At 32.3% G+C, this 13,747-nt stretch overlaps 1 protein-coding gene across 18 annotated transcripts in view; it reads right to left on the reverse strand.

Moving 5' to 3' along the window:
- Mctp1 (multiple C2 and transmembrane domain containing 1) overlaps positions 1 to 13,747 on the reverse strand; it is a 367,854-nt gene that overhangs the window by 201,194 nt on the left and 152,913 nt on the right. For 8 of the 18 annotated variants that reach the window (XM_015483699.2, XM_048811432.1, XM_048811433.1 and 5 more), the window contains 2 exons: positions 7,378 to 7,437; positions 1,966 to 2,043 (listed from right to left, as the gene is read on the reverse strand). The exons of 7 other annotated variants lie outside the window; for them this stretch is intronic. In XM_015483699.2, the coding sequence (XP_015339185.1) occupies positions 1,966 to 2,043; positions 7,378 to 7,437 (138 nt within the window). The remainder of the gene's footprint in view (positions 1 to 1,965; positions 2,044 to 7,377; positions 7,438 to 13,747) is intronic. 3 more of the 18 variants (XM_048811443.1, XM_048811436.1, XM_048811434.1) reach the window with 1 other exon arrangement.

A 13,747-nucleotide genomic window follows, 5' to 3' on the forward strand; every position in this document is an offset into this window, starting at 1 on the left:
GAACAGATTTTCCTACATGGCTAATTCATGAAGGCACCTTCTACTTTTCTACCATATAAGCACATGTATTTTTATTTATAATATTTCAATTTATTGAAGAAGGCACTTAGTACCATCTTCTATATATTTTTCCAGAAGAAGTTATACAAGGCATGCAGCCAGGTACAATCTAGGTTACGTATCAGCTTCAATTAGTAATGCTAAATTGGTTTTCTTAATAGGACCACACTTACTTGTTTACCCTGTCTCCACGCACCGCCCCCACCCCGCCTTTTTCTTTTAACATTCAAATATAAACAGGGTAAGGAGGGAACAGGTAGGTGCTTTCCATGAGATCTTTCATGCTTTCACAGAAAAAAAAAAAAAAAAGGAGCTTAATGGAGTCTTTGACTACTTCCATCAGTCATTATGGTAGTCTTTTCTGTAATCTGGATGGATATTTCCCCCAAACTTGGAAAACAGGCAGGAAGAAGGAGAGTTCCCTCATAAAAGCAAGGCTAGTGAATGTGGGAATTGAGATGACCTCTGCAAAGGGCTAAAAAAAAAAGAGGAAGAAGAAAAAAAAAAGAGTTCCAAAAATATGGTAATTGAATATTTTTTAAAAGTGATTTTTTTTCAGTAACTTTTTTTCCAAAATGGCATATTTCTAGAAGGGAACTCCATAATTCAGCTGTGGATTTTTATGAAATAACCATATAGTAATGAGTAAATGCATGGTCATTAAACAGGTAAGTATTTAGTTTAAGCATAAAAGATAGAAAATTTGAAAGAAAATTTTAAAGTAAAGACATAAACTTAGGCTATCAACAGTAGAAAAGGCATACACTTAAATACAGTTGGTCTACCACATCCATGGATTTTCTGCATCTGTGGATTCAACTAAACATGGATTTGAAATAAATAGGAAGAAAAATTGCATGTTTACTAAAAACGTACAGACACTTTTCTTCCTCATCATTCCCTAAACAATACTGAATAACAACCATTTACAGAGAATTTACATTGTGTTAGGCACTATAAGTAATCTAGAGATTATTCACATATAGGAGGATGTTCATAGGTTTATACAAATATGACATCATTTTATGTAAGAAATTTGAACATCTGGAGATTTTGATATCCACTGTGGGTAGGAGAGTTGGAACCAATCCCACCACCCTACCCTTGCAATACTAAGGGACCAGTTTTTCACTCACATTATTCTAGCAATTCCTATATAATTGTAAACATTATTCACTCTCTGGTATGGATAATATTAATCTATTTAAGGTCCTTCTTTAGACATGTTTCTAAATTTCTAAAGAACCAAGCCTGCGAAAGAAACCGTTTGGACTGGGGATGAGGCTCAGTAGTACAGTGCTTGCCTAGCATGTGCAAGGCACTGGGTTTAATCTCCAGCAACACATACACACACACACACACACACACAGAAACATACCAACTTTGAACTTTTAAGGTAGTAGTTCCTATATTTTAGCAGTGCATGTATTGAAATTACTGGGTCTGATTCCTGGATGTGATTCAGTTCTTGTGGGGGAGAGTCTAATCTTCATTTCAACATGTGCCCCATGTGATTTTCACACACACCAAAGACTGAGATCCACTCTCATAAGAAACACCCATCTAAGTTCGGAATTAATAAAGAATATCAAGATATCAGGTAATAATACAAATTTAAAAGCATGAAGCAATTAGTCAATAACATGGATCTTTAGTAAAATTATAGAACTGGTTAGTTGGTACTTAAGAAAGACTATTAGTTCACTTATATTATTTCTTGAAAAATAATTCAAGATTATAATTTCTTTTATATATGTAAATTCACTATATATATCTAAATATATATAAAAGAAATTATACAAAACTAGGTTAGAATAGGGAGTAGTTTTAAGTACAAGTCAGTCCTCATAATTCACAGCTCATGCAAGCTCAGAAAAAATAAATGAACTGAACAGTTGAACTTACTTGTGCATTTTGGAAATAAGGACTCTGAAGTTCTGCTCTGCAGAAGCCCAGGACAGTAAGAGCAGGCCTGCTACATGTCTGGATAGAAATGAATGGTCAGAGCTGTATGGGAAATCTTTGCACCACTCTAACCCCTCATTTTGATGAGGATTTAGAATTACTTTAAAATATTATTTGAAAAGTATGTACTTGCTTCTCAAGTCACTATCAGAAAATGTCTTGTAGCATCATGAAGATAAACACCAGGACATCTTTATAGTTACAGCTACTTTTTAAAGAAAATATAGCCCGAAGATTATATGGTGATAGATCCTGCTGAAGTGGTTTCAGGATTTTGTTAATAGAATCATTATAGAAAATAAACACCATCAGAGAAATCATAGAAAGAATAATTTTTCCCAATGTCAAAATAATGATAGGTCTAAAGAAGAATAAATGTTACATAGATAAGTAATAACTATCTATGATCATGTTAACCTTGCATCCCACATGAAAATCTTTTGTAATGATCAAAGAAATATCTGCAAAGTAATAGGAATTTTGTCTCATGTAAGACATCTTCTTGCTGCCTTGGTTATCATTTTAAGAAAAGCAACAAAAAGATCCCTTCCCTACTAAAACCAAGAGCAATAAGAGATGGATTAAGAAAGATAAAGCTTAACAGGAAATTCTGGAGGGAAGGTATCATGATGGAGTTGAAAGTTTGCATTAAGGACTTCTAAAGCAGCTGTAGAGTTTCTGAGTATTATTATGAAGAAATGGGAAGCAATAGCTTTGATGACATCAGCAGGGAGGACTGGATAGGACATCTGAAATATAGGTTATGTCACACAGAAACATTTATTGAGCAGCTATTATATGCTGAAGTTTTCATTCTCCAGTGTTTTTCATGACAAACATTCTTTTTTTTTTAAGAAAAAGAAACAGAGGCATAGAGAAGATAAATGTCCTTCTCAAAGCCAAATGTCTAGAGGATAGCAAGATTGAGATTTGATTGTGGAGTTACTGACAACTAACCTATGATTTCCCCCACTATACCTCATTTTTTGGACATAATCTGTGAAGTTTATGATACAAAAAAGAAAGAAAAAATAATTAATCAGCACAGGTTTTTCAGATTGCTTTTGTCTTTCACTTAGATTAAATATAGTCTGATTATAAATTGTTGAGAAAAACTAAATGGGGACTTAAAGGAAGTAAAATAACTGGCATATGTTATTTGGTAGAGCAAATGAGAGTTGACTGTACTCAAGTTGTGCAATCTAGCATATAGCTTGACAACATTTCTGTATTCCCACTCTTATTATTTAAGTTTACTAGTTTCATTCCTTGAAAAACTGGACCACTAATAATAGGATATATCCTATTTGTCTAAATTTTGATTTAAAAATAAATCAAGACCTAAACCAAATCTATTTAGACTCCACATGTGACTAGGGGAGCACAGTTATACCAGTCCTCTCCCTGATAATGTAAACGATCCTTGGCTTTTGTTATCCTGGATTGTATTACCTGTGTAAAGACTAATCCTTCCAAATGAGACCCAGACACTGAAACTGGAGTAAAAGTTTGTTTACAATAAGGCATGTGTGGAGTCAGCTCTTTTCTTTATTTTTAGCACAGAGATGGCACAAGCTTTTATTTAATCAAATGATCCACACACCACTACAAAAAAGAGATAATGACAGCCAAGAATGACTGTTTTGTGCTGCAGAAACTAGAGTGTGGAGCAATTATTGGCTCAATCCCAGGCATGGGCATGTCCTATCCTTTCCTTTTCCTGCAGAGTTCACTCCAGTGAATTGCACCTGGATGATGAAGTCCAACAACTAGATTTGTTCTGCAGTCCTCCATCCTCTCCAAGCAGGATTGCCTCTGCAGAAGCCCTCCCAGTGTTTTGTGCCACGAAAGCCAAGCGTCTCGGCTGACAATAAAGCTTCAATCCCTTTCTTCTTAGAAGATGACTCTCTGGCATTGTAATCCTCAGAGAAGTTCTCTTGATTTTTATCCTCTCATTTTCTGTTGTATTTTTTATTGCTTCTTTATACAATTTGTGGTGCTAGGAAATTCTTTATGTTTACCTGAGGTGTTCTAACTACCCTCTCTAACTTCAATTGTGGATCAACAAAATTTCTTAAACATTTCTTGTATCCTTCAAAGTATATACTTATAGAATAGCATCATATATATTGTAATTTTCTTGGCTTGTTAAAATAATCTGCAAATTTCTACCAATGATGCAGGGAAAGGAATAATAGTCTTTGGTTTGAGTACAGAGACATTTTCTTTTGAAACTTTTAATTAAAAAATATATATTTTAATTTAATTTTTAAATTTAATTTAATTTTTTAAAAAATGTATATGTATCATCCAGGGTCTTAAGCATGCTAGGCAAGTGCTCTACCACTGAGCTACACTTTAACCTTTTAAATTATTTTATTTAGAGACAAGGTCTTGCTAAGTTGCCCAGACTGGCCAAACTTGCAATCCTTCTGCTTGAGTCTCCAGAGCAGCTGGGATAACAGGTGTACAACATCATGCCCAGCTGCAAATAGTTTTGAGACTCTTATTTTCATGTCTAAAAATGGAAATACTATCAGACCATTTGGGGAGGTATTTCATAGATTGTTGAGTTGTTCAGCACAGCTCAGGATCTCAGGATCAAGTTTTTTGTTTTACAAAGTTGACAAGTCTTCTCCTTAGTCTGTAGTCTTCCTCCAACAACACTTCTGATTGACCTTAAGATATGCTCTGATGCTCTGACGTAACTCCCATTGTTCTGTATTTTTGTATATAATCTTCTTTGCCTGGCATAATCCTGTTCTCCATTTTTAGGTGAGTTTATTTTGAAATATCCCAGCTGCTTCCATTTAAAAAATGTTAACATTTCTCTTTAATTCATTGTTCTTGTATGATGATTCATGAAATTAACTCTGTGATCAGTGTCTAGATGTTTGTTCGGTGGAGGAAAATAGTAAGAAACATAAGCATGCTAAATATTTGAAAGAACTATTCTAAGTTATTCTCCTTAATGAGAAGTTAAATTAATGAACTTCTGACTTAGAATAATCCGATTTGATTTCACATAATTTTTATTGTTTCATGAGAAACATGGTAATTGTTATATCCACGATTTAATGTTTTGTGTTCTAAGACATGATATTTTGATGAATTAAACTGTTATGCTTTTAAAAATTAGAATATGTCTGTATCATCACAGTGATACAATTTATTCTCAAGAAAAGTAAGATGTAGCAAGTAGCCCTGACATTCCAGCTAAGTGACTTCTTGCTAGGATTTAGTTTCACTCCATATAACTCATTTGCCATCTCTTGAACACATGTATTTATACTTATAAATTAAGCAGATAAAACTTTCTTTCAAATCACATCTCATTTAACTTACATAACACACCTACACTCTTCATGCAAGATTTTTTTTCCCGAGCATATCTGAAAGTGTTCCTAGGAAACCTCCTTTCATATACATTCCCACTAAAAGCTCATCAGAATACCAATATTGCTTGGGTAAAAAGCCACAAGGTAAGTTTTCAGAGTGGCCTTTTTATGTGAATATGTGAGATAACACTCATCCAGCTGTGGCCAATAATTTTCTGATTTTGTAAATGGGACATCGAACGCAGCAACTCCTCAACAGAGGAGCTGCTCTCCCTACTCATGAATTCTATTCATCAACTCAAGAGAGGAATGCTTCTGCTGTGAGTTCTTCAAAAACATTTATTTCTGTGGCATTCACAGAAAGAGAAATATTGGTTCTGATCACACCATCTGAGTACTTGATGATACTGATATCATTTCTCTGGGCCTTTGTTTCCTCACTGGTAAAATAAATGACCCCCACATATTCTGTCTGTGACTCGATTCATTTGTCACTCATTTGTTGTTGCTTTCCCATGAAAAAGCATTATTGCTATACCTTGGACACAAAACAGCTATCGTTTAAACCTGTATATTTGTTATTCTTAAATTACACAGTTTAAGCAATTGAGAAGGTTATTAATATTTAAGGATGAATATAATCAAATGGAAAGCACTGATAAATGGAAGACTAATTTAGAAACAGCAAAGTAGGAAGAAGATGTTGAAAAAGTCACTTGAAAGGGAGACTTGAAAAAGTATTAATTACAGAGTTGATACTGGTGGCAAATCTACACTAATTGCCAGTCTGCATGTTTGCTGCATAGAGAACAAACAGAACACAGAACACCCTCAAATCCTGCTCTCAAATAAGTGTTCCATGTGAATTCACACCACATTTGTGGAACTTAATAGATAGTGAAAAATGTTTGCAAAAAGCCATTTTCCATTTCAGGTCATAGAATGATTCAAAAACAGCTTGTGTGATCATGGACATTGCATGAACTCGTAAGATGAACTGTGATTATTTCAGCATATGTATAGAATACCTTCAGCAAAGGCAGTGAACTGAAAGCAAATGAAGAGGCTATAATCACTGAAATAGTCTTGCAGTAATAAAAGTGCAAAAAAGTGTTAAAGCAGGCAGGGATGAGAAGACTTGATTTATACTTGCTCAATGATCAGTACATAGCTTAATCTGGAACCTGACAGACTGCTTAAGAAACACTGCACCATATCTTAAAATTCTAAGGAAAAAGGTTATTTTCAATCATGAGCAGTTTGAGAGCCAAGAAAGGAAAATAGCAAAGCCCTAAGATTATAGCATTTCCATGGTAGTGACTATTGCTATATAATCATGTACCAAGTGTGAATTTTCAAAGAAAGAGAGACACTCTTAAAGGCAAAGTTAAATTAAGTGTATTAATAGTAAATCATGCTGCATATGATGCAGAAATAATAGCAGAGAAAAAAATGGATGACAAAGCTCATAAGACTTTAATAATTGAAGAGTAAATTAAATTGCAATGGCATTTAAAATTAATTTGGTAGAAATTTCACCTTTTTTTGTTTTAATCAAAATCAGAGTTAATGTTTTTCTAAATCACAGAGGTTTTATTTTTTTCCTCAAAGAAAGGGCACTGATTGTCTTGTACAGATCAAGTGTATGTTATATAAGATCAATGTAACACAAGTAAATTTTTTTTGAATAGAAATGAAGCAGAAAATAATCTCCAAGGTGGAAGGTCTCTGGGGTTCCAGCTCTTTGGAATAGCCTTTGTCTCACAAGGAACTAACTTCAAAGATATAAGTTTTCAAATATATGAAGTTCTTAATGTTTTTTTTTTTTTCAAATGAAGAAATAAAAGAGTTAGCTATCTAGAGGACTTAGAATAAAATTTAATAAAGAAGGCAAGTGAATACACCTGTCTGGGAGCCTATTTTAAAAAGTGAATTTCTTAATTCACACTCAAGTTTCAAAATTTCTATGTAGAACAAAAATCAAGAATGTTAATATAAAGGATTTAGACATTACCCTCCAAAAGAAAGACTTCACAGAGAAATAAGATCCAACCACTTCATTTTCTGAGAGTTCCTAAAAACAAACAAATATTTAGCCAAATGTTGTTTTTTTAGAATATTTAATTAGTATTCAAATCAAAACAAATAAAATCAAATAAAATTTAAAAACAAAATCTATATATCCTGGAAATCCATTGGATAGTAGAAACCAAGTTTCCTTCTCTTGTGAATAAATCAAAGTTTTTATCCTATTCATCTCTGACATCAGTGGTAATAAAGTTGAGAGGATTGTTTCTGTAGTTTGAAGCAAGTCCACTTACCTTTTTATTATTAATTTTTTATTAATATATCTTTGAGTCTTATCATAAAAAGTAAAATTGTTTAAGGATATTTTTAAAGATTTTTTTTTAGTTGTTGATGGACAATTATGATTCTTTTTTTTCTTGTGGCTTCTGGCACCATGTTTGCTCTGCATGGGTATGAAATTTTCAACAGACCAACCATGGCTCTCCTTTTACTAGTTTCTAATGATAATGACAACAAAACACCTGGCATTATGATAATGCACCCTAAACAAAAGTGCTGACTTAAACATAGAGAGCAAGGAAAACTGCACAAACCATTCATGAATTCCAGAAAAGACTTGGGCTAAACTGCAAGGATACATATTCAGTTACACTTCCATCTTTATCAAGACAAGAAACAAATAAGTGAGGAAAATTGCCATTTAAAAAGTTCTAAAATTATAAAGTGACATCAAAAGAGAACAAAAATATAGATAGCAAATTGATCAAGGAAAATTACTGAAAATATTCCAAATAATGAATTGTTAGAGTGCTTGTACTGAGGTTTTTAATTTATTAGAAGAATAAGATCCACTGGTAGTATCTTATTTAGATCTATTTTTTTTCCTCCATAAATCTAAAAATTAACTATATTTTGAATTTATAAATCTAAAAAATAACATTTTTACTCTCAAGGAAATTAAACTAAAGGATAGTTTCCCCAACCCTAACAAATTAATATGATACTATTTTCCAGTTGTACATAAAAATAAATCACAGAAATCTCTTCAGAATATGTATTAGATAGAATAAGGATTAGTCAATAAAGTTATGTTAAAAGTGATACTTTGGCCAGGCAAGGTGGCACACACCTGTAATCCCAGCTACTTTGGAGGATCCTTCAGGAGGAAGGCAAGTTTGAGGCCAGCCTCATCAATTTAGTGAGACCCTTCATTTAAAAAATTTAAAAAATAAAAAAATAGAATATATCTAGTTGTAATTCAGTCCCCAGTACTTCTCCTTCCCCTTCCTTCTCCCTATTCCTTGCTCTCTTTCTTCTATTGTTCTTTCTGCCATTTATCCATAGTTTTTTTTAAAAAATTAATTTCTTGTGGATATTCATGATGGTGAGAGTCACTGGAGTATTTTCATAAATGCACATAGGAAAGTTATTGCAGAATCAAATTAGCCTTAATGTGTACAGGCCTTTAAACATATCACATAGTACTGTAAGTCACTCATTCTTCAAAATTCAAGACAATCATAATAGATTTGAAACTATAAACCTTGGAATTCAAGTATAAGAATCTAGTCAGCAAGCCTTCCTGCTTATATGAGTGTGCTTTTATATGAGCACAATTCCTTTTGATAAAAATCATTTGGCAGGCTGGGACTGTGGCTCAGTAGTAGAGTGCTTGCCTAGCACACATGAGGGACTGGGTTTGATCCTTAGCACCACATAAAAATGAAACAAGTATATTGTGTCCACATATAGCTAAAAAATAAATTTAAAAAAATCATTTGGCATTCAAGAGATTAAAAAATAAGTAAGTATCTGAGTAAATTATTTACATAAACTTTCCTGGTCAGACTGGAATCACTGTTCATCAAAACCATGGCTGCTGGATGCTTCCATCCTATCAATAGGAATGGCTTGTGATATCAACTAAGCTCTATCAACAGTTACGTCGGCCAAGGTTTTGGTAGCAGGCTCCTAACAAAATTATGAATTGTTTTCACTGGGATTCAAAGTACATTAAAATTCATAAATCTCCTCCTAGTTGAATTCAACTTAATCTATCAATCATCTGTCTTCTTAAATTAAAAGGCCATGTAATTCTGAGAACTTGCTCTTAGTTCCATTATCTGGAGCCCAGTTACATTAGTTCTCCCCCTTTTATCAGCCTGGGAAGAATGATCCTGGGAAACTTGGTTACACGCCTATGATGTAACACCTCTTCTGCAATCCCACATTGAACACCAAGATAGACCTAGATCACAGTTGTGGTAGAATCCATCCTCTGCTTGAGATTATATTTTGTCCTTTCACTTTGTGCCAACTCATTTTGGACCCACAATATTTTAAAAATTCAACAGGAGTGGTCAAATAAATATAATGCCATCATTATAGAAAATCCCTGTAGTTATGAATCATAATACTTAAAAATGTAATTTTATGCCTCTGGGGAAGTATTGTCAAAACAGCAAAAAAAAGTCATCACAACATAAAATTTAATTATGGCTCCATGTATTTTGTAGGATAATCAAATGTTTACTGGGATTACAATAATACTTGTTCTAAATAAACATACTACAAATTTCAGGAGTTTGGTTAACTAGAGTCAAAATATTCTCCTTCATCATAATTGCTCATTGTTGTTCACCATTTGTTGATTGGATTCTCAGACATCTTAATTAGAGAATGAATTTACAGTATTTCCAAATAACACAGATTTGAAAGTAAAAATAATGGCAAAGCAAAAAATTTTAAATAAAATGATATGCTTCCCTCAAAAACAAATAACCATATATCATTTTCAAAGATATATGCATAATAATTTGAAATGATGCACCAAAGAAAACCATTTTGGTCACTCCTGGTTGAGAAGGTATGTTACCAATAAATTGTTAATTTTTTGCAGATTTTCAAAAAAATCACCTCTTTGTCAGGATCTGAACTCTTTATAGGAAGAACCTGGTAATTGTTAATTGATATCTTTTTCCCCCAGTATGTCTGACTGACTGTGTGAGATAGTTAAAAATGTGTTAATCTGTTTTTCCCCCTCACTTAAATTAAAGCATTTATGAATTTCCACTGCATTACTAATGAGTCACTCAAGATGTCAAGTTTAACTACACCCTGCAACTTAAAGTTGAGTGGTCTCTAGCTCAAATTAAAGTATATATATTTGCTGAAAAGTCTTGTTAAAGATTGCTTCATTCAACCAATGCACAAAGTGTTTTATAGTTCATTTGTTATGCTAAGTGATTATAATAAAGTCGTTATAAAAAAGATCTATTGAAAAAAAAGAAAGAAGCCATTAAGTAGCAGTAGATATGGTAATGAGATCATCATAGTAGTCTTTATTATATTTTTCAGAGGATGAACTTTTTCTTAAAGAAAATTATAAACTATTACTAAGGTCATGAATGGAACATGTATATCTTTATATTATCACTATAGTATTTCTCAGATAATTTAAGCAATTTGTTGAAATACATAAATTATTATAGCACCCGAATCCATGGACACATTCATTCTTCTGAATTGAAACACAGACATACATACATGGTATAAAATCGTAACTGCTTGCTGTCTGATAGAGACAATTATTTCATTATTTTTTTCCATTTTGACTTGATCTTACAAAATTTATTCACAAAATACACGTAAATCTTCTCTTTTGAGCTCATGCAACTTTCTTGATGAATAATTTAACCTTAGAATAAATTATCAATGGTAAGCTTCTTCTAAAGAATAAAATATTGCATTTATCTGCCAAAATGCAGTTTGTCACATGAGTGTAACTCTTTGACCAGGATAATTATCTAGTTGCCCAAGTTTAGGGATAAATTGATTCCTTTATTCTTAAAATAACATTCTTCTGTTACAGTTGAGTGTGAGGCACAATTTAAAATGTGCATGATGGAAAGTGTACCTGGGGAAAACCAGACTGTTTCAAAGGATGCTACCTTTCCCAGAGGAGGAGACCTTATGGAATTCATAACTGTTTTCTGATTTGCATAACATTCAAATACAGCACATATTTCACATATTCTTGCTCTTCAGAGGTGTAGGAGCTTCCCCCCATCACTTGTTTTTAGGTGATAACACATTTACTCCAAATAAGTTAGTCCTGAACAGCAGTTATAATTTCTCACTTCTTAAGCTGGCTACTCCTCCAATGATTTCAATAGTAAATACAAACCCCATTATGTGAATGCCACAAATAATAAAATTTCCATTAAAATAATATATTATTGGCAGAAGTGAGATAAATAAAATGCAAAAAGAAATCTCATCACCCAAACTCAGGATGATGAAAATGACAAGAAGACATGTAAGTAATGGGAAATTCTAAGAGTTGCATATTAAAAGTAACATCAAATTAGCTTTCTCCCTCTATAGTTATGCTTTTCTGAAAGTACCCAGTCAAAATGCTACAGGGAATCTGAAGCAACTCTTCCTGGCTGAATTTAAGTCTTTGCTACAAAATCTCTAATTCTCAGATTTTATATCCTTCAATGATGCTCAAAGTCAGGCTATATTTCAAAGTCCTGCATCAAAATACAGGATACCTCATTCCTGTAAATCAGGATTCCAAAGAAGAACATGATTTAAGTTTAATGAAAAATTCACCTTTGATTTTGAACAGTTGTATCAAGTATAAATACCTGTATTTAAATGTAATGAAAAAACATTCCAAAACTAAAAAGAGAAAAAAATTCTAAGATGAGACTCTTCAAGGGGAATGTTGAAATAATTAGAGAAGAGGTCCATTTCTATAAAAAGTGACAATAACATTTATAAAACTTCAGTCTAGTCACTTTTCCCTCAGTTTCACTGCAGGACTCAGGGAGCAGTTCCAAGTTGGTAGTCTGTGTGAAGGATGGTAAACGAGGAAGTAGAGGTAGTAGTTGAATGTCAAATTTTGCCTGAATTTTTAATTACAACATTATGATACATATGGCAAATGTTTCAGGGCACAGTGAAAAGTTGAATGAGTGAGTTAGCAAGTGTTCCTTGTGGTCTCATAGAAAAAGAAAATGAAATGAGCAAACTGATTTTAACTCATTCAGCATTCAATATCCCCATTAAATTTTACCAAATTGAAAATCCTTTAGACTAACCCCCCAAGTAATATTAACACAGGTACTAAATATAAACTGCCAAATACTCAAATGAGTGTTGGGTTAGACACAGGGAATCTGTATGTTCAGTGGCAAGCTTGAAAAACATACCATTTTGAAAGTACAAATGGGTTATTAACAATAAAAACTCCAAGTTTAGATATAAAAATAATGGTAAGTAGATGTTTACTATACATTTTAAATCTTCTTGTAGATTGAAAGAAAATATGTGAATTTTTCCTGAAGGTTAAAGTTAAACACAAAATTAATGTATTTTTAAAAAGAATGTTTCTATTCTTTTTAAATTTTTTTGTAGTTGTAAATTAACAAAATTCCTTTATTTTATTTTTTTTTAATACTTATGAGGTGTTAAGGATCAAACCCAGTGCCTCACAAGTGCTAGGCAAACACTCTGCCACTGAGCTACAACCCCAGCCCCATGTTTCTATTCTTTTTTATATTAAAATCAAACAGAATCATTCCCACTAGTTGATACTAAATACTAGGTCAAACTCTTTTCCAGGATTACATGTTAAATTCATCTGGAAGAAGAAATATGACTATATTATTAATGGATTGTTTTGGGTTCTATACAAATGTATCATCAGAGAGATAGAATATCAAAAGTCAAATTATATGCATTTAAAAGTATATATACTCTTAATATAATACTATTTTAAAATATAATTACAAAGAAAAAGTAACAAATGTGAACAGTACAAACATTTCTTTAAAGTTTCTTGAAACTTTATTTTGTTTAATAACAACACAGTGAATGCCAAGTCAGAAATACTCAGCAACTTCCTTAAAAAGCACTTTTGGGGATCTAACCTTTTTGTGACTTATCTTTTGTTCGTCAATGCTATAAGAATTGGAGAGAAATTGTACTTAAGAAACACTTGTTGAAACAGATTAATCCATTATCACAAATATTAAAAACTAATAAAAGTATTTTCTTAATTCACAACAAAATAAAAATGACAAAATTAAAGAAAAATGTAAGTAGTAGGATGATTCAATCAGAATGGAAGAAAAAAGATTGTCATGTTGCAGGGTCTAAAAAAATTAGTCATTATTTAAAAAGGAATATTAACATTTTAAGTAGAAATTTGTGCAGTTTTTATAAATAAAATCTGTTTGACTTGTTGGAAGATATATTTATTTAGAAGTTCAGTTTAATCTTTATATTTATCTATGTCCAAAAGTGGTATCACCACTGAATAAATTAAAAGCTCAGTATATATCTTA

This window comes from Marmota marmota, unplaced genomic scaffold, assembly GCF_001458135.2.
Source record: "Marmota marmota marmota unplaced genomic scaffold, marMar, whole genome shotgun sequence".
NCBI classification, from domain to species: Eukaryota; Metazoa; Chordata; class Mammalia; order Rodentia; family Sciuridae; genus Marmota; species Marmota marmota.